Raw genomic sequence first — 18,502 nt, 5'->3', positions numbered from 1 at the left:
TGGCTGGGATGTGTATGATGAAAGAAACGTGAAGCATACACAATTGTTGAAATAGCTTCAGTTTGATCTGTTCTCTGATAGTTGTGGAGCTTGTGTTGGAACTGACAAACTATAAGCATAGGCCTATAATACTTCATCTATTTTTTTATATGTTTATATGATGAATTTTAATTTCTTGACAAATGTAAAATGCACCTGTACATTGAATGATCATAATGTATTGTACTGAGTGCTGTGCTATTCTTTTTTTTTTTTTTTTTACTGCACTGGATTGTGCTGTATTAATTGTCATTGTACTACATTGAAAACTAAGGTATGTTACAGACCAGATCTCACTGTTCTGAATGAAAGGATATCCCTTTGTATTTGACTTTTTCTGGTCGTGTTCATGGGCTTCACCTCCAATGTTCACTCATACATACGTGTGGGATTTTACATGCATGACCATTTCTATCCAGCCATGTGGGCACCCATACTCAATATCTGGGTGTGTGCATGCTGGGTATGTTCTTGCTTCCATAACCAACCGAATGCTAACTTGCGTTATGGGATCTTAAATGTGCGCATTTGATCTTCTGCAATAAGAGGGTTCGGGTGCTAGCAGGTCTGCATGTCTGTTGACCTGGGAGATGGGGAAATATTTTCACACTTAACCACCAGCCATGCGCTGTGACCAGGATTTGAACCTAGGACCTTCGGATTTAAGTACTGGGCTTTGGCGCCAGTCTCCAGATGATGCTGACATGTTGTGTGTTCAGGAGGCAGCAGTGATTCCCACCATCACAGTGATGGACGAGAATTCCAAAGTGGTGACCCAGATCGAGCCTCAGCAAGACACTGAAGGTGCCAGCTCTTTGGCAGAGTCTGCAGAAGAGGTGAGGTGTCTGTGTGGGTATAGCATGTAACATGTATGTATGATAGTCCTGTCCGACTGTGACCATCAGAACAGCTGTCCCGATTATCTGGGCTAGAATTTGATTATGATGGAGAGTGTCTTGCCCAAGCTACATCCCCACTCTCTCGGCCAAGAGGATTTTAGGACAGTCAGCGTTGGGATGGTTCCCAAAGGCAAACTAGCCCCCAAAGAATGCAGCACTAAGAGCCAGTGCTGTTTTGTCTCCTAATTTGAGAGTCATAGCCCTTCACAAATGACTAAGCTATAAATGATTTCCCATCGCAGTGGAGAAACCATTGGTAATACAGCTCTCACTTTGCTGTTGTGTGGTAGATTGTGTCTTCAGTTTTACGTCTTTTCCCCTGAATTTAGGGCAAAAGGTGGCAGAATGGTTAAGACGCTTATCTGCCAGTACAGTGTCCTTGAAAGTCTGGGTACGATTCCCACTCTCGCACTTTTCTGGAAAATCTAACTGACCGTCTGGACATTCCAGTGAGACGATGAACTGAGGTCCGGTGTGCAGCTCACATTTTGCGCACTGAAAAAGAACCCCTGGCAGCATAAATTTTGTCCTCTGGCAAAATGCTGTAGAAGAAATCTGCTCTGATTGGGAAACAAATTTGCGTGCATGCGCTCAAGGCCTGGCTAACTTGGTGGGTTCTGCTGCTGGTCAGGCATCTGCCTAGCGGATGTTGTGTTGCATATATGGAGTTGTATGAACACTAGTGATGCCTCCTTGAGAAACTGAAAACTTGAAATGATGTCAGACAGGGTTAGGGGGGGGGGGGTGGGGGGGGGGGGGAGAAGTGAGTGAGCATTAGTGTGTTGATTGTTTGACAAGTGAGGGAAGTGTGGTGTAGAACACAAGGTTGTTATTGGCATGAACATTGCATCACGTGAAATGAGTTGCAGTATAGGCGACACAAGTGTTAATGGCATGATTCTTGCATCACATGTAGGATGAGTGTCATATAGATGACAGGAGTGTTGATGGTGTTATTGTTGTATCACATGTGAGATGTGTGTGGCACAGGTAACAGGGTGTTGTTGACGTGATCTTTGTATCACATGTGAGATGTGCAGTACAGGTAACAGGGTGTTGTTGACGCGACACGGCTGCTCAGCCGAGCACAAAATCTACCTCTTTAGTTTCCGAGCAGTGTCTAGCGTCTGGGGTCAAACTTTTTTTAATGCCAGACTTTCCCACCACACTCTGCATTGGCCAGCGCATTCACCGCGGTATTTCTGGCCCCGCGTGCCAAACCTGGACACTGCCTTCTTTGTTTCACTTGGGCCCGCAGCCCCTGCCCCACTTTTCTCACGCTTCCACAGCATCCACACATTTCCTGCAGGGATTACACTCACCCTGCTCTCCATGCCCCTGCTGCTTGCACTCACCATGCTACAGTGTGTTCATTTAAACACTTGTTGTGCTGACAAGAAAAAATCTACAACTCAGAAGGGTGGGCTGATCTGCATGCAGGCATGCCAAATGTTCTGGTGATTTTTACGATTTCATTGTAATAAGCGTATGTTTTCTTAGAGAGGGATTTAAATTTTACGATTTTTGCGATCATGTTTCTGCTTGACTTTCTCTTCTCTTTCTTCATGTATGTTTCAACCGTTGCCGCAACAATTGCTATGTAAGAAAATATATTGTGTTTGGAGTCAATAGAAAGCTCATTTTGCATTCTTTGTAGAAACCCACTTCTTTTGTCGTTATTTCCAATCCATCCGGGAAGATGATGCGCGAAAGAAACAAAGCAGATTTACCGCTGAACAAGCGTACAGCGAGTGCCGCTGGCACGGCCTGTTTGTCAGCCACGTTTATTTATATCCATGCCCTACTTTCTGGGTTCATGAACTTTCGCTGGGCCAACTAAAGTGCCAGCACTGAACATCCGTGGCGATCTTTGTATCGCTTGTGAGATTTGTGTGGCACAGGTAACAGGGTGTTGTTGACGTGATCTTTGTATCACTTGTGAGATGTGTGTGGCACAGGTAACAGGGTGTTGACGTGATCTTTGTATCACATGTGAGATGTGTGTGGCACAGGTAACGGTGTTGTTAACGTGATCTTTGTATCACATGTGAGATGTGTGTGGCACAGGTAACAGGATGTTGTTGACGTGCTCTTTGTATCACATGTGAGATGTGCGGTACAGGTAACAGGATGTTGTTGACGTGATCGTTGCATCACAGGTGAGATGGGTGCAGGACAGGTAACAGGATGTTAATAGTGCGATTGTTACATCACATAAGATGAATCTGGTATAGATGACAGGGGTGTCACTGGCATGATTGTTGTACGACATGTGTGATGAGTGTGATACAGATGAGAGGAATATTGTTGGCATGATTGTTGCATCACATGTGAGATGTGCAGTACAGGTAACCAGGGTGTTGTTGATGTGCACACAGATGGTGGAGCAGACAGGTGTGCATGAGGCGGGAGGGGAGGTCCTGGAGGTGGGGGGTACAGGGCAGGAGGACGACAACGGAGACATCATCGTGGTCAACAGTGATGAAGAAGTACGTTGGGCCCAGTGTGCTCACTTTGTTGATATGTATGTAAATGAACTATCAACATCGTTAATGACAGTTGTTTAGAACACAGAACACTATCCCGTAGTCTTGTGGACCGTTGGGGCGCCACAGGTGATCTGGCAACCAGCATCCTCCAATCCTCTCGATTTTCTGACCTCCTGATTGTATCGCTCAACCTCAAGCCCGTCCTTTCTGGGATGTTGTCCTCCCATCTCTTTCTCTGTCTGCCTCTCCTTCTCCCTCCTTGCACTGTGCCCTGCAGGAATGTCTTGGCAAGGATCTCATGACATGGCCATACAATTTGAGCTTGCATCTCTTGACCAAGGTCAACAGGTCTTCGTAGAGCCCAATGACTTGCCTGATTGTTTCAAACTTCTTCGTTCATGATATGATCTTTGTAGGAGATGCCCAGGAGTCTTCGAAAGCATCTCATCTCAGTGGACTGTATTCTCTTCTCTATTTCAGCTGTTAAGGTCCACGTTTCACATGCATACAAGAGTATTGATGTCACCAGGGTACGCATCAGTCTGATCTTTGAGCCGAGTGCAATGTTCTGGTCGTTCCAGATGTAGTTGTTTAGACATGTTCGTAAATGAAGAACTCTCAGTGTCATCAGCAATGACGGCTGTTTAGACGTGTATGTAAATGAAGAACGATCAGCGTTGTCAGTGACGGTGATGTTGAAATGTATGAAAATGAAGAACTATCAGTGTCGTCGGTGATGGTTGTGTAGACATGTACGTAAACAAGCTTACAGAGTTGTCAGTGACAGTTGTGTTGGCATGTATGTAAATGAAGAATTCTCAGCATCGTCAGCAATGACGGTTGTTTTGACATGTATGTAAATGAAGAATGATCATTGTCGTCAGCAGTGACGGTTGTTTAGACAGGTATATAAATGAACTATCAGCATTGTCAGCAGTGACGGTTGTTTAGATATATATGTAAATGAAAAACGATCAGCATCATTAGACATTCATGTAAATGAGGAATGATCAGTCTCATTAGACATGTATGAAAATGAAGAATTCTCAGCGTCATTAATGATGGTGGTGTTGACATGTGTAAATGAAGAACGATCAGCGTCATTAGACATGTATGTAAATGAAGAATGATCAGTGTCATTAGACCTGTCTTAAATTAAGAATGATCAGCATCATTAGACATGTATGTAAATAAAGAACTCTCAGCATTAAACATGTCTCTAAATGAAGAACAATCAGCATCATTAGACATGCATGTAAATGAAGAAAGATCAGCAGCATTTATGATGGCAGTGTTGATATGTATTTCTAATTTGAATGATCAGCGTCATTAGGCATGTATGTAAATGAAGAATGATCAGCGTCATTAATCATGTGTGTAAATGAAGAACTCTCATTGTCATTAATGATGGTGGTGTTGACATGTATGTAAATGAAGAATGATCAGCGTCATTAGGCATGTATGTAAATGAAGAATGATCAGCGTCCTTAATCATGTATGTAAATGAAGAACTCTCAGTGTCATTAATGACGGTGGTGTTGACATGTATGTAAATGAAGAACGATCAGCATCATTAGACATGTCTCTAAATGAAGAACGATCAGCGTCATTAGACATGTCTGTAAATGAAGAACAATCAGCGTCATTAGACATGTCTGTAAATGAAGAACAATCAGCGTCATTAGACATGTCTGTAAATGAAGAATGATCAGCATCATTAGACATGTCTGTAAATGAAGAACGATCAGCATCATTAGACATGTCTGTAAATGAAGAACTATCAGCATCATTAGACATGTCTGTAAATGAAGAACGATCAGCATCATTAGACATGTCTGTAAATGAAGAACTATCAGCATCATTAGACATGTCTGTAAATGAAGAACGATCAGCATCATTAGACATGTATGTAAATGAAGAACAATCAGCATCATTAGACATGTATGTAAATGAAGAACTATCAGCATCATTAGACCTGTATGTAAATGAAGAGCGATCAGCATCATTAGACATGTATGTAAATGAAGAACGATCAGTGTCATAGACATATCTGTAAATGAAGAACTATCAGCATCATTAATGATGGTGGTGTTGACATGTGTTTAAATGAAGAACAATCAACGTCATTAGTCATGTATGTTAATGAAGAACTCTGAGTGTCATTAATGACGGCGGTGTTGACATATATGTAAATGAAGAACTCTGAGCGTGACTTATATTGTAACATTGTGTAGTGTAGACCCTGTTTCAGGGCGGGGACTGGATGTAAAAAAAAGAAAAAAGAAAAAAAAGAGCGCCAGTGCTTACCCATTACCCTCTTGTCCTCTCTCTCTCCCTCTCTCTCTCTCTTTCACGTTTAGGTCTATGTGTCTTTCTTTCCTATAAAATCTTTTCAAAGAATACATGTTATTAGAATGATCATAGAATGATTTGTCATCGTCACCATTGTAAATGCACTGTAGTAACAAAATGGATTTTTTTTTTTTTTTTTTTTAAGTTGCTTTTCTTTTTCTGTGTGTCGTTTGTTGTGTGACGTTTTCTTTGTTACCTCCCTTCCCACAAGAGCTGTCGGAATAATTATGTATTGCATTGCTTGTCCAAAAAAAAAAACAAAAAAAAAAAAGATAAAAAGAACTCTGAGCGTGGTCAGCAGGGCCAGGCAGCGGGCCAGGCAGGGGGGGAAGGACAGCCAGGGGAGGAGGACGTTGAGGACGAGACGGAAGAGGAAGGGGTGAGTGTTGAGAGGTTTGAGCAGTTTAGTTGTTTTGTCGAGGTATGGTAGTCAGTGGTGTCCGACTTTTTTGACTGTCGGTACGGCAGAGGAGGCAGCTGCTGTCCTGACTATCAGGGCTGGGATTTGATTATAGTTGAGAGTGTCTTGTCCCAAGTTAAACCCCCACGGTCTCGGCTAAGAGGGTTTTAGGACAGCCAGCATTAGGATGATTCCCAAAGGCCAACTAGCCTCCAAGGCTGCAGCACTTAGAACGAGGGCAAGGTAAACTTGATGGAAAGTAACACATGCTAGATTTCCTTCTTCCCCCCCCCCCCACCCCCCCCCAGTGATAGTGTCTTGGGAGAAAGTGAGGCATCTTGTGTACTTTTTTTCTTCTTTTTTTTCCTTTTTTTTTTTTTTTTTTGCCATTGATGCGTGGCAGTTTCATGTCTGTAAGTCTGTTTTGTTGTGCTTACACTAGCATAATGTGTGCTTCATGTGTTTGTAATTGGTCAGATGTAACTCAAACAGTCGTGATTAGGGCTTTTGATATTAAAAAAATAGATTGTTTACTTATTTCTTTAGAAAAAAAAGAAAAGAAAAAGAACAGACAGGAATGACATGACATACTTAAAAGACTGGTAAGCAAGTTTCATACTCATGTCCTGTCTTCTCTGTGAGAGAGAAAGATGACATTAGATGACGTGAAGCACGTTTGATTATTTCAGAAGGCAGTCATTTAAGTGTCACAGAGCTCGTTATGTTCTTTTAACATTACCTCTTCATGACCAAACTTTCCATGACACAACTCTTTCTTTCTTCCTTCTACACTCTGTCTTTCTTTCTATCTTCTCTCTTTCTCTCTCCCTCTCTCTGTGGTCCCTCTCCCTCCTCCTACCCCATTCCTTTTCTTCTTGGACATAGCTCTACATTTTACAAATTTATTTCAGCACCTAAACAGTCCTTTCCTTTATTCAATAAAACAAACAAACAAACAAACAAAAAAGATTAAACGTGTGTAGCATATATGGATCTATCAGCACAATCTGACACCTCCATGAAACTGAAACTGTGAACACAATTCTTTTTATTTTCTTTATTTTTATTATTAATATTTTTTTATGATGTATATTGCCAACTGTATTCCAGCACCGGTATCCTAGATTCTAATTGAACGTAACAGAAAATTGCACAGGACTCAGGAGATGTGTAAACTGTATGGATAAATCTGCATGCTCTATCACCTTCTTGAAACAAACTGAAACTATGAACACACACCAGTACCAGTTTCTTCTTTAATTTTTTTTTTTTTCTCTACATGACCAATTATATGAAAGCACTCCAGCTCCAGTATTCCAGATTCTAACAGAATGTAACAACAGAAAGTTGTACAGGAGTCGGAGGAGATGGAGGAGGAGGAGTTTGAAGAGGAGGAGGACCAGGAGGGGGAGTTGGACGAGGAAGGCATGCCTGGCGAGGGGGCGGGAGAAGAGGATGACGATAATGACGTCGTCATCATCGGTAAGTGTTGTCTGTGGCAACCGTAGATTTTCTTCTGTATGAACATCATCATTATCTGTGACAACTGTAGATTTTCTTTTGTATAATTATGGTATTTATAAGGCGCAAAATCTTGATGAAATCAACTGTTAAGCGCACAAAAAAAAAAAAAAAAAAAGATCTGAACATGCATACACACATGCTGTGGGCCATATGGCTCTAACCACAACTAATTCAAAAAGAAGCATTATGTACAAAAATTGCTGGATGCACCCACCCACACACACACCAGTACACACACACACACACCAGTACACACACACAGACACACACACACACACACACACACACACACACACACACACAACTACATGCATGTCTTATGGTTATTCATGTAAGCACAAGCACACACGTACAAACGCGCACACACACATGCGCGCACTTGCGCACGCACGCACTCTCTCTCTCTCTCTTACTTCAAGACCTGCTGTTCAGGAGGGGTATAAGTTGTCATTATTGGTAAACATTGTCTGTGGCAACCATAGATTTTTTTTCTTTAATTTGTGGCAGTAAGCATGATGGTTTTATTTCATTATATATATATATATATATATATATATATATATATCTTGATTTCTGTAAACATATATGTGTATATGTATAATTTTTTGTTCTTGTTTTTTATTACTGAAAGGGAAAAAAAACACTCCATGAAAGTGGGAAAAGTTAGAATCTCCCCAAGAGCCCAAAGGCAGAGTCTAGACATTTAAACGATGAAACCAGATGCTCTGTTGTCGGCAGACATTGACGAAACAGACACCCCGGCAGCCAGAGAGGAGGACCCTGCGGCCAGCAGCGTGTCGGCCACCACCTCCAGCCCCCGCCCCCCACCCCCTCCCCTGCAGCCAGTGTCCGCCCACACGGAGCGCCTGCCCTCCACCAGTCGTCAGCTGACCACCTTCCTGCTGGTGGGTGCTGTTTGCTGGGTTTGTCCAGAGATGCTAACTGATTTTGCTCTATTTTGTTACGCTTGATCGCAGTTTGTTCTGGCGTTATGCCAACATCAAAATTGTTCCGATTAGTTCATTTTTTTTATTACAGAGCGTGGTCACATACTTTCCTGTCGTAACATTTCCCAGACGCTCTAGACTTATCGATCACAAGGCCAGGGCAGTCATTACTAACCTTGGTCTCACATGATGATTCTCTGCTAATCGCGTGCGTGTTTACATTGAAACAACATTGAGTGGACCAATCAGCTTAGCCGTAGCAGTCACACCGTGTTGCAGGTTCACCCAAGTGTTTGTATGCTTTGTAGATAAAATGTACATTTGCTGATGTGGCTTGGAGTGTTCCTACCAGAGTCAGACTGTTTCTACCAAATTCAGACCGTTCCTCCTGTTCCTACCAAATTCAGACTGTTCCAGCCAAATTCACTGTTCCTACCAAATTCAAAATGTTCCAGTCAAATTCACTGTTCCTACCAAATTCAGAATGTTCCTACTAAATTCAAAATGTTCCAATCAAATTCACTGCTCCTACCAAATTCAAAATGTTCCTACCAAATTTTCTGATTGTTCCTACAATCACTTGACAGGGGTTGGCATCTCTGGTTGTCTTTTCACCATGTACTTGTGTTTTGTGTTCAGTCTCATCAACCCCAGTATATTTCTCACCTTCCGAGCAAATGTCTCCCTTCAAGGTCTCACCACTGTGTGTGTGTGTGTGTGTGTGTCTGCGTTAGTGTGTTTTTGATTTGATTGATTTGTTATTGTAAAGCTATTTTAGACACTATTTTACTATGTTTACTTTGATGTTTATTGGTTGTTACTTTGGCCTATGAATTTAGTGTCTGATTTATCAGCAAGGAAGAAATGACAACGCTTAATAGCCAAAAAAAGCGTTAGACGAGACAGAGCGAAAACCTGACAAGATGGCGTGGAGAGCCTTGGCCAAAGGAATGATTCAGCGCTTATAGCTGTTAGAGGCGTTTGATTGGCTAAGAGCGGGCCAGACTAAGAGGGGCGTCTTTTCACTGTTAGCCGCGCGAAATTTGGCCAAACAGAGCAAACCATAGGCCTAGTTTGCATCAGTTTGACATGGTAAGTATATGTAAACACCAAACATGGAGTATAATACAAACTCCTCCTACTTGTTTGTTGTATAAAAATGGCTCTGTTGTCTGACCAGTTGGCTGAATACTCTTCAGTGATGAAGGAGGTAAAAAGATTGGGTGTCGCTGTAATGTGGAGATCAAAGCTTAAGTTTTAGGGATGTGTGTGGTTAGGAGTGGTACCTTGATTTCAGGGCCAGAGGTTTGTAGTTATGAAGGGGACAGTATTTCATGAAGGGGACATGTGTTTCAGGGCCAGAGGTTTGTAGTTATGAAGGGGACAGTATTTCATGAAGGGGACATGTGTTTCAGGGCCAGAGGTTTGTAGTTATGAAGGGGACAGTATTTCATGAAGGAGACATGTGTTTCAGGGCCAGAGGTTTGTGGTTATGAAGGGGACAGTATTTCATGAAGGGGACATGTATTTCAGGGCCAGATGTTTGTGGTTATTAAGGGGACAGTATTTCATGAAGGGGACATGTATTTCAGGGCCAGATGTTTGTGGTTATGAAGGGGACAGTATTTCATGAAGGGAACATGTATTCCAGGGCCAGAGGTTTGTGGTTATGAAGGGGACATGTGTTCTTGGACCAGAGATTTGTGTTACTACAGGGGACAGTATTTCAGGGCCAGGGGTTCGTGGTTATGAAGGGGACATGTGTTCTATGACCAGAGGTTTGTGTTACTACAGGGGACAGTATTTCAGGGCCAGGGGTTTGTGGTTATGAAGGGGACATGTGTTCTATGACCAGAGGTTTGTGTTACTACAGGGGACAGTATTTCAGGGCCAGGGGTTTGTGGTTATGAAGGGGACAGTATTTCATGAGGGAGACATGTATATCAGGTCCACATGTTTGTGGTTATGAATGGGACATGTATTTCATGAAGGAAACATCTGTTTCAAGGCCCTCTAGAGGTGTGTGGTTATGAAGAGGACAGTATTTCATGAAGGGGACATGTATTTCATGAAGGAAACATGTGTTTCAGGGCCAGAGGTGTGTGGTTGTGAAGGGGACATGTATTTCAGGGCCAGAGGTGTGTGGTTGTGAAGGGGACATGTATTGCATGAAGGGTACCTGTGTTTCAGGGCCAGGGCCCAGCCTTCGAGGATGATGATTGCATGGTTCCCAGCACTCCCACTCTGTCCATGCCCCGTCGTAACGATGGATTTGCTGAAGCCCTCAAGTGAGCTTTGAACTTTTCCCCTCTCCCTCTCCTTCCCTCTTTTTGTGTCTTCTTCTCTGCCCAAAGGCTATCAACAAAAACACATTCCATGGACTGCTGAAAAATCATGTTAAAGGAGAGGGGGGGGGGGTGAATGAAGTGGTTGTGAGAAGAGCAAGTGTCATCGAAAATGAATGTCACTGAAAAAAAAAATCAAAACAGAAAGAAACTTTACCATAAGAAGTACACCATGAAATTGAACATCATTGAGAGCACACACAAAAAAATGATGCTCACTGTGATATTAAAAGCCCGGACACAGAGGGGTTTCAGATCCTGCCTCACGCTGTTGACCATGTTACCTTTGCAAATTGTACTGTGATTGACTGTTTATAAGTAAAGCAGTCAATTTGCATGTAATATCTTATTTCTTTTTTTTTTTCTTTTTAAGAACTTCTTCACGTATTGCAGCTGCTGTAGCATTTCAAACAAACATGTTCTATACAGTCAGTAGTATTGTTACTTGCCTGCAGAAGGAGAAAAAAAAAAGCAGAATAAAACATTTTAGAAAGATGAGAGAAATAGAAAAAGAAAGAAAGAAGGAAAGAACTGCATGTATTGACAAACAGAATGAATAAACAGATGTACAGGCAACCAGTTAGTCTCCAGGAATTTATCAAAGAACAAGTTAACTTTAGGGGAAGAAATATGTATGGCAAATGATACACATGATAGCGTATCATGATTTTCTTGTTGTATTCATTAGTTTATGCACCTTATACAGGGTGTAGTCTGTATATCATATTAAACCTTGTGAAATGGCAGTCTGTTTGGGGTTTTCAGTTAAAGTATGTTTAAACTAACACACACACACACACACACACACACACACACACACACACACACACAAATTCACAGTATATTAACACGAGCCAGGGTTTTCAATGAAAGCACGTTTTAACACACACAAAAATCACAGTAAAGTAACACAGTCCATATAAGCAATAACTTTGAGGCTATTATTGTAGTAGTTCCTCCACTTGCAGACCACAGGTGTTTACTTTTATTTGTGTATGTTGAATATTATGATAACAATGATGATTATTATTATTATTATTGAAGTTTGTTGTTCCAAATGGTTCACACTTTTTGTATTAAGATGCGAGTAAAAGGGATTCTAATTTTGGTATATTATTGCAATAGTTGTCCCATTTACAGACTACCGCTGTTTACATTTACTTGTGTATGATCATTGTTATAATTAAATGTTGTTGTACAGATGTTTACTTTAATTTGTGTATGATCATGGTATGATTAAATGCTGTTGTTTTACAGCTGTTTACTTGTGTATGAGTATCAGTATCAGTAGCTCAAGGAGACGTCACTGCGTTTGGTCAAATCCATATGCGCTACACTATACCTGTAGCGTATATAGATTTGATGAAAAAAAAAAAGAAGGCAGAATAAAACATTTTAGAAAGATGAGGGAAACAGAAAAAGAAAGAAAGAAAAGAAAGAACTGCATGTATTGACAAACAGAATGAATAAACAGATGTACAGGCAATGTATGATCATTGTCTTAATTAGATGCTGTTGTTATACAGCTGTTTACTAGTGTATGATCATTGCCATTATTACATGTTGTTGTTGTCACTGTGTTCCAGTTCCCCTCACGTGGCCCAGAGGTTTGTGTTTGGTGCTGGCTCTGATGGAGCTAGTCAGCCTGAACTGGCACAGCTGGAGTCACAGCGAGGTATGGAAGCAAGAGTATCTTACACAGCAGAAACTTCTTCACTTCAAATGCATGAAATAACTGTCCATTTTCTTAATGAACTGCTTAAAAAAATGTTTTTAAAATTTTAAACACACTACAGTTATTTCTTGTTATTGAGCATGTGGCTCATAAGAGTGATGTAAAGATCTCACCAAGAAGAAAATAATACACATGCTTTTATTTCATGTCTTAAGATATAACCCCTTTGTCAGTGGGGAATCATTACTTGTCATTCTGGCATCAATTACAGCCCCCAAAATATTATAAAGAAAATAAAACAGTCAGTTATCATGACAAATGATGATTCATCATCATGTTAAACTGGTTGCGGTGTCACAGCGCTAGGAATGGATGACACGAGGATGGACTTGTCCCAGTTTGACGAGGGAGGAGCTCGCAGCATTCCCACCACTCCAGTGCCTCAGCAGGGCTCAGCGCCAGGTATGGTGTTGATCATGTGCCATGTCTTGGGGAACAGCCCCGCTGATACACACTTGTGTCACATGCAGGCATGACTGCACGCTTTCTCTTTCACTCGCTCTCTCTCAGACTCTCACTGACTTTTTGACTCACTTGTGTAAACAAAGTGAGTATGTTTTAACCCAGTGTTCGGTTGTCTGTGTGTGTGTGTCTGTGTGTCCGTGGTAAACTTTAACATTGACATTTTCTCTGCAAATACTTTGTCAGTTGACACCAAATTTGGCATAAAAATAGGAAAAATTCAGTTCTTTCCAGTCATCTTGTTTAAAACAATATTGCACCTCTGGGATGGGCACAAAAAAATAAAAAAAGAAGCCTAATTATATGCAAACTGCATTTACTGTTATATTTATATTTTTTGTATTCTCTAAACTTGGCACTTTGACCTCTTATTCTGACACAACAACAAGAGGAGTCATTATTATCATTTTTTGTTCAAACAGGAACTTCTTTTGCTAAGCATGGAATTTTTATTTATTTTGCAAACGTTTTGGTGCAGATAGTAAAAAAGGGAAATTACTCTGTAATTAATGCTAGGGGACTTAATTTATCACAAGTGAGTCTTGAAGGCCTTGCCTCTCTTGTTTTTGTTTGTTTTTTGCTGCCCCATCATCTGTACCGTTTCAGTGGCATTCCTTCCATGCTGCTCATTCAGAGTCCTCCATGCACAGCCACACCTGGGTTTGTCTGTCTCAGTCTCACTGACTCATTCTCACTCGCTCGCTCTGTCATATTTATTCATTCACCCGCACTCGCACATTCTCTTAGTGTAGGAGATGAGAAAGTTTGTGTGTACAGAAAATGTGTGTGTTTTTGTATCGAGGATTAGTATTTCTGTGCTGTCCAGTTGTTTTACAGTATGCAAGTGTAAAATCATGCACAGAAGTGACTTCAGGAGAGAAAAAAAAGTTGAATTGACTCTGATTTTAACATTTAAAAGTTCTTCGATGGAAAAGTGTTTAAAGGCTAACAGATTATTATTTTGTTCATCTTCAGCACATTGGCAGTCCACAGAACCTGTTTCTACTTACTATTCACAATTAAATGAAACCTAGTTGTACCACTTCATAAATTCTGATTCCTTCTCAAGTAAGACTTTTTGATAATTTGCAGTTTACTGTTGTAAATTAGAATATGTTATATGTTAAAAGAAATCTGTAGTCTTACCACCATCATTACTGTTGTTGCTGCAAAAGCAGAGTGGTTCTCTACAGATACAGAGTAACTCCAGTTCCTTCTGAAAACTGATAATTGGCAGCTTATTGTTGCGAATGAGAATACTGTATGCTTGAAAAAAAAATTGCTGTACTCTTATCATCTTCATTTTTGCTATTTCTACAAAAACAGACTGATAATTGGTGCCTTACTGTTGTTGATGAGAATACTGTTTGCTTGAAAAAAAATTTTTTGCTTCTGTCATCTTTATTTTCGCTGTTGCTATAAATACAGAAGATATGGTGTAGCATAATGGATCAGTCCACACACTTTGACAACCCCTTGAGAACTGAAATCTACAAAAGCAGAGTGGCACTTACTTAGACCCTTTACTCCCTGTGGAGCATGGGCCATCAACGACATTTCTCCACTGAACTCGACTCTGGGCTGTCGTTTCTGCATCCCTCCAGCTGGATCCCAGCCTCCTTAGTTCTGCTTCAGTTTCCCGCCTCCAGCTGTTCTTGGGCCGTCCTCTCTTCCTTCTCCCCTGGGGGTTCCAGGTCAGGGCCTGGCGTGTAATGCTGGATGACGATTTCCTCAAGGAATGGCCAATCCATCCCCACTTTTGTCCCAGGATAAAAGCAGAGTGGTGGTTTTCCTGTGTTCCAGTGTCCTTTGAAAGCGTGGCTGCTGCTGCTGCTGCTGCTCCGACTTCAGCAGCCACCGTTGCCCCTGTGCCATCGTCCACAGCAACAGCCATGTCCGCCGGGCCACAACCCTCTCAGGAGGTCACCCCTGCTACCACAGAGGGGTCGGAGGGCCAAGGTGAAGGTCATAGTCAGCCTGCTGAAGTCACCAAGGCAGGAGAACCCAGCAGGTGAGTTATCCCAGAAAGTGATGTGTGCATGAGCAAGACTTTTTCTCTTCCTTTGAAATCTGGAGCAAGAACTCTCAACTCGTTGTTTTCCTCTGATATGATGTGTGCAGTAGAAATGACATCCGTACAGTTCAATTTTGTGTGATGAATCAAAACCTGAGCGAGTGCCCTTCCCAATGCAGGAGGAATTTGTGTGTGTGTGTGTGTCCCATCACACATACTGGTATTTGTAGAAATTTTGTAAAAGTATCAATTTTCACATTTGAATGTGATTGTTTAAAAGGTTGGAGATGGAGAGGGAGGTGGGGGGTTGAATAGTGAGTTGGGGTACACCAGGTAGAATGAGGGTGGTATCAAAGGTAAATTACCCATGTACTATACACCCCTTGGCTGTGGTGTCTGAGAGCAAATCATATGAATGTGTGTGGAATGAGTATGGTGAAGTTGTGGGTGTGTTGGGCAGGGGGTGGGGCCGGGGAGATGGGGGAGGAAGTCATTTTGAATAGTGGCATTGGTGGTTGTTCCTGTTGGCAGCGAGGCGACAGAGACTCAAGAGGAAGAGGAAGCAGAAGCCTCACTGTTGGAAGGAGGGGCCGGTGACGAGGAAGAAACTGAGGAGTCAAGTAAGTGCTTCTTCTTCATCATCATTTATCCTGGGACTGTGAGCCACAGGGCTGTGGGCATGTACCCAGTCACACAGATGGCAGCTGTTCCTCTTTGCCTCCGCTCTTCACACCCTGTCTTGTCATGCAGCTTTCTTGGGAAGGGAACTCCAAACAGGAAATACTTGTGAATAAACAGAAATGTTCACATCAGTGTCATTCAGTCCGCTCTGAAAGATATTGTTTTGTAAAGGTTTGACAGTAAAACATTGTTTTGTAAAGGTTTGACAGCTTAGTGTAGTAGTACCTCTATCACAGTAGTTTTGTAAAGGACTGACAACTTTGTGTGGCCGTAATCTCTGTCACTGTCACCAGATGAAAGGATGACCTTGGCATTGAAAAGGGGAGAAATCTCCCTAACAGTTCAAGCAGAGGGTAATAGTTTGAGAGGAATCAGTTTACAAGCTTCAGCTTAATCATTTCCATTGAGAGCAGTATGATGAATCTGATATTCAATGTTGTCTCTAACAGAGAATGATATGGTTAGTTTTGTTTACAGATCATGCAGAAAAGTGTGTTATTAGTTGACTGACCTAACTTGCATGACTTTTATAAATGGAGCCGGTTGTACTCAGAACTTTTAACCAGTGTTCCAGTTGTAAAAAGATTGTGTACCAACTGTGGACACTTTGCAGAGAGCACCAGCAAGCCCAGGATTCAACGCATCGTGTGGGACTCCCCACAGACCTCCACCTCAGCATCCACATCCACCTCTGGCCAGCCGCAGCAACAACAGCAGCAGCAACAGCAGCAACAACAGCATGCCACCCGGGGCACTCGATCCCGTGGGCTGAGGCAAGGGGCAGTGCCCACCAGACCTGCCCGGGGAAACTTTACCTGGAGGGGGGGACAGAGAGGGGGACTTCAGCAACAACAGCAGCAGCACCCCCCGCGTGGCATGGGGGCCATGAGGAGGGGGGGCCCCAGAGGGGGTTACCGGGGTCAGTTCTAACTGGGGCCCTGTGCCCCAGGGTCAGTTGTGACTGAGGCCCTGTGGTCAGTTGTGACTCTTCACCACAGCTAGCTGTAGGAACAGTGGCTTTACACTTCAAACAGTGGACGTTGCATGTTGGAACTGGATCTTTATAAGTGCTGGAACTGTCAGGTTGATTCTGATGATGAAAATTGAATGATTCAATTTTGATGATGAAACTGACTTTTTTTTTTAATGATGAAAATAAATGATTCAATAATGATGATGAAACTGATATTTTTTTTCTTTTACAGAGCCTTTTCTTCCTTTTCCCCTGATCTTTTTTTTTTTTTTTTTCCTTCTTCTTCATCTTGTTTTTGGAAAACAGCGTTGTAAATTACTGTTGGATGATTCAGCATTCCTCTAAAATTCCTCTAAAAGTGCAATGAAGTGAAGCAGATGGTTTGCACCGTGTGCAGTGTTGGCTGGAGCTCAGACGGGAACAAGATGACAGCCACCGAAACATATTGGCCAAACGTTTCCTTGTGTATGTCCCTTTTTTTTTTTTCAGATTCTAAAGCAGTTGCAGATTGTGCTTGATGATTGGAGGTTTTTCTTGATTGGTGAAGGACATTTTTGGCAAAGAAGAATAATGACCATGTTTGTCTGTTATGGAATGAGAGATTGCGATTGCAAGCAGTTAGAGGTTTGATCGATACACACTATTTCTTTTGCCATTGTGTTCACTTAAAATGAAAGTGGGTTTTGAAATATCAGCTCTGTACATGCTACCCAGTGCACTTAGAAGAAGAGAAAAGAAGTTATGTTGCAAATCATTGAAATAAATTTTCTTTTTGGGTTTCTAAGCCTCCATGTTTGAAAATAGTAAAACTTCTCAGTGGTGTTTTGTTCATGCATGAATGATCAGAGAGAAAATTAATTACTTTGGAAAACCTTGCTCACAGGGAAAAGCATGAATTCTTTGGGAAACTTTTTTTTTCTATCTCATCTTCCAAATTGTTTAGACGGAATTGTTCTCAAACTTTCTCTGGGCACCATATCCACAAGAGAAATGAGTGAGCTCTGACATGCCACACAAGTAATTTATTTATTAGCTACAAGATAAAGATATGGTTGAAGCCAAAAGTAGAAGTGGCAACCAGGACTGTGGAAAGCAGTGATTAACTCAGTTCAGTGTGCCACCTTGAACTACAGAAAAGATGAACAAATCCACCTACCTATGTTGTGTGTGTACATGTGTGTTCCAATGTGAACTTCTCGTAGCTTGTGTATCTTCAGTTTCTTCTTTTTCCACTTTAAAGCCTCTCTCCATAATGTTGATTTTCATTTCTGTTTGAAAGTGATAGCAGATCAGTATCAAATGTCAGAAAAAGATGGCCTTTGATGTTTCATGTTTGAATGGTTAAATGTCTAGTGATAGCAGTTAAGTATCATGATGTCTGAAAGAGACAACCTTTAATGTTTTATGTTGGAATGATTAAAAGTCTACTTTCATGACTGACTAGACTGGTTTCTTTCTTTCTCTCTCTCTCTCTGTCTCTCTGTGAACTCTTGGTAAATCTACCGACATTGCAGATTGCTTTGTAGACTAATGTTGTAAGTACACATTCATGCAGGTATGCATGTAGTCATTGAAAAAACACACACTGTCAACACAGAATGCTGAGCAGAAACTACTCTATTACTTCATTCAGTACTGCCAG

At 41.6% G+C, this 18,502-nt stretch overlaps 1 protein-coding gene across 2 annotated transcripts in view; it reads left to right on the top strand.

Moving 5' to 3' along the window:
* Positions 1 to 18,297, top strand: part of LOC143294676 (nucleoprotein TPR-like) — a 100,316-nt gene extending 82,019 nt beyond the window's left edge. The window contains exons 49-59 of one of the 2 annotated variants that reach the window (XM_076606066.1): positions 759 to 875; positions 3,317 to 3,427; positions 6,081 to 6,158; positions 7,535 to 7,661; positions 8,442 to 8,608; positions 10,841 to 10,938; positions 12,582 to 12,670; positions 13,031 to 13,132; positions 14,996 to 15,203; positions 15,738 to 15,826; positions 16,501 to 18,297. In XM_076606066.1, the coding sequence (XP_076462181.1) occupies positions 759 to 875; positions 3,317 to 3,427; positions 6,081 to 6,158; positions 7,535 to 7,661; positions 8,442 to 8,608; positions 10,841 to 10,938; positions 12,582 to 12,670; positions 13,031 to 13,132; positions 14,996 to 15,203; positions 15,738 to 15,826; positions 16,501 to 16,817 (1,503 nt within the window). In that variant the 3' untranslated portion in view covers positions 16,818 to 18,297. Of the gene's footprint in view, positions 1 to 758; positions 876 to 3,316; positions 3,428 to 6,077; positions 6,159 to 7,534; positions 7,662 to 8,441; positions 8,609 to 10,840; positions 10,939 to 12,581; positions 12,671 to 13,030; positions 13,133 to 14,995; positions 15,204 to 15,737; positions 15,827 to 16,500 lie in introns of both variants that reach the window. The other variant, XM_076606065.1, reaches the window with a different exon arrangement.
* Positions 18,298 to 18,502: the final 205 nt, after the last annotated feature.

The sequence above is a fragment of the Babylonia areolata genome, chromosome 20 (assembly GCF_041734735.1).
Source record: "Babylonia areolata isolate BAREFJ2019XMU chromosome 20, ASM4173473v1, whole genome shotgun sequence".
NCBI classification, from domain to species: domain Eukaryota; kingdom Metazoa; phylum Mollusca; class Gastropoda; order Neogastropoda; family Buccinidae; genus Babylonia; species Babylonia areolata.
The sequence above is the reverse complement of the archived record's forward strand: the minus strand, read 5'-3'. Positions and strand labels throughout refer to the sequence as shown.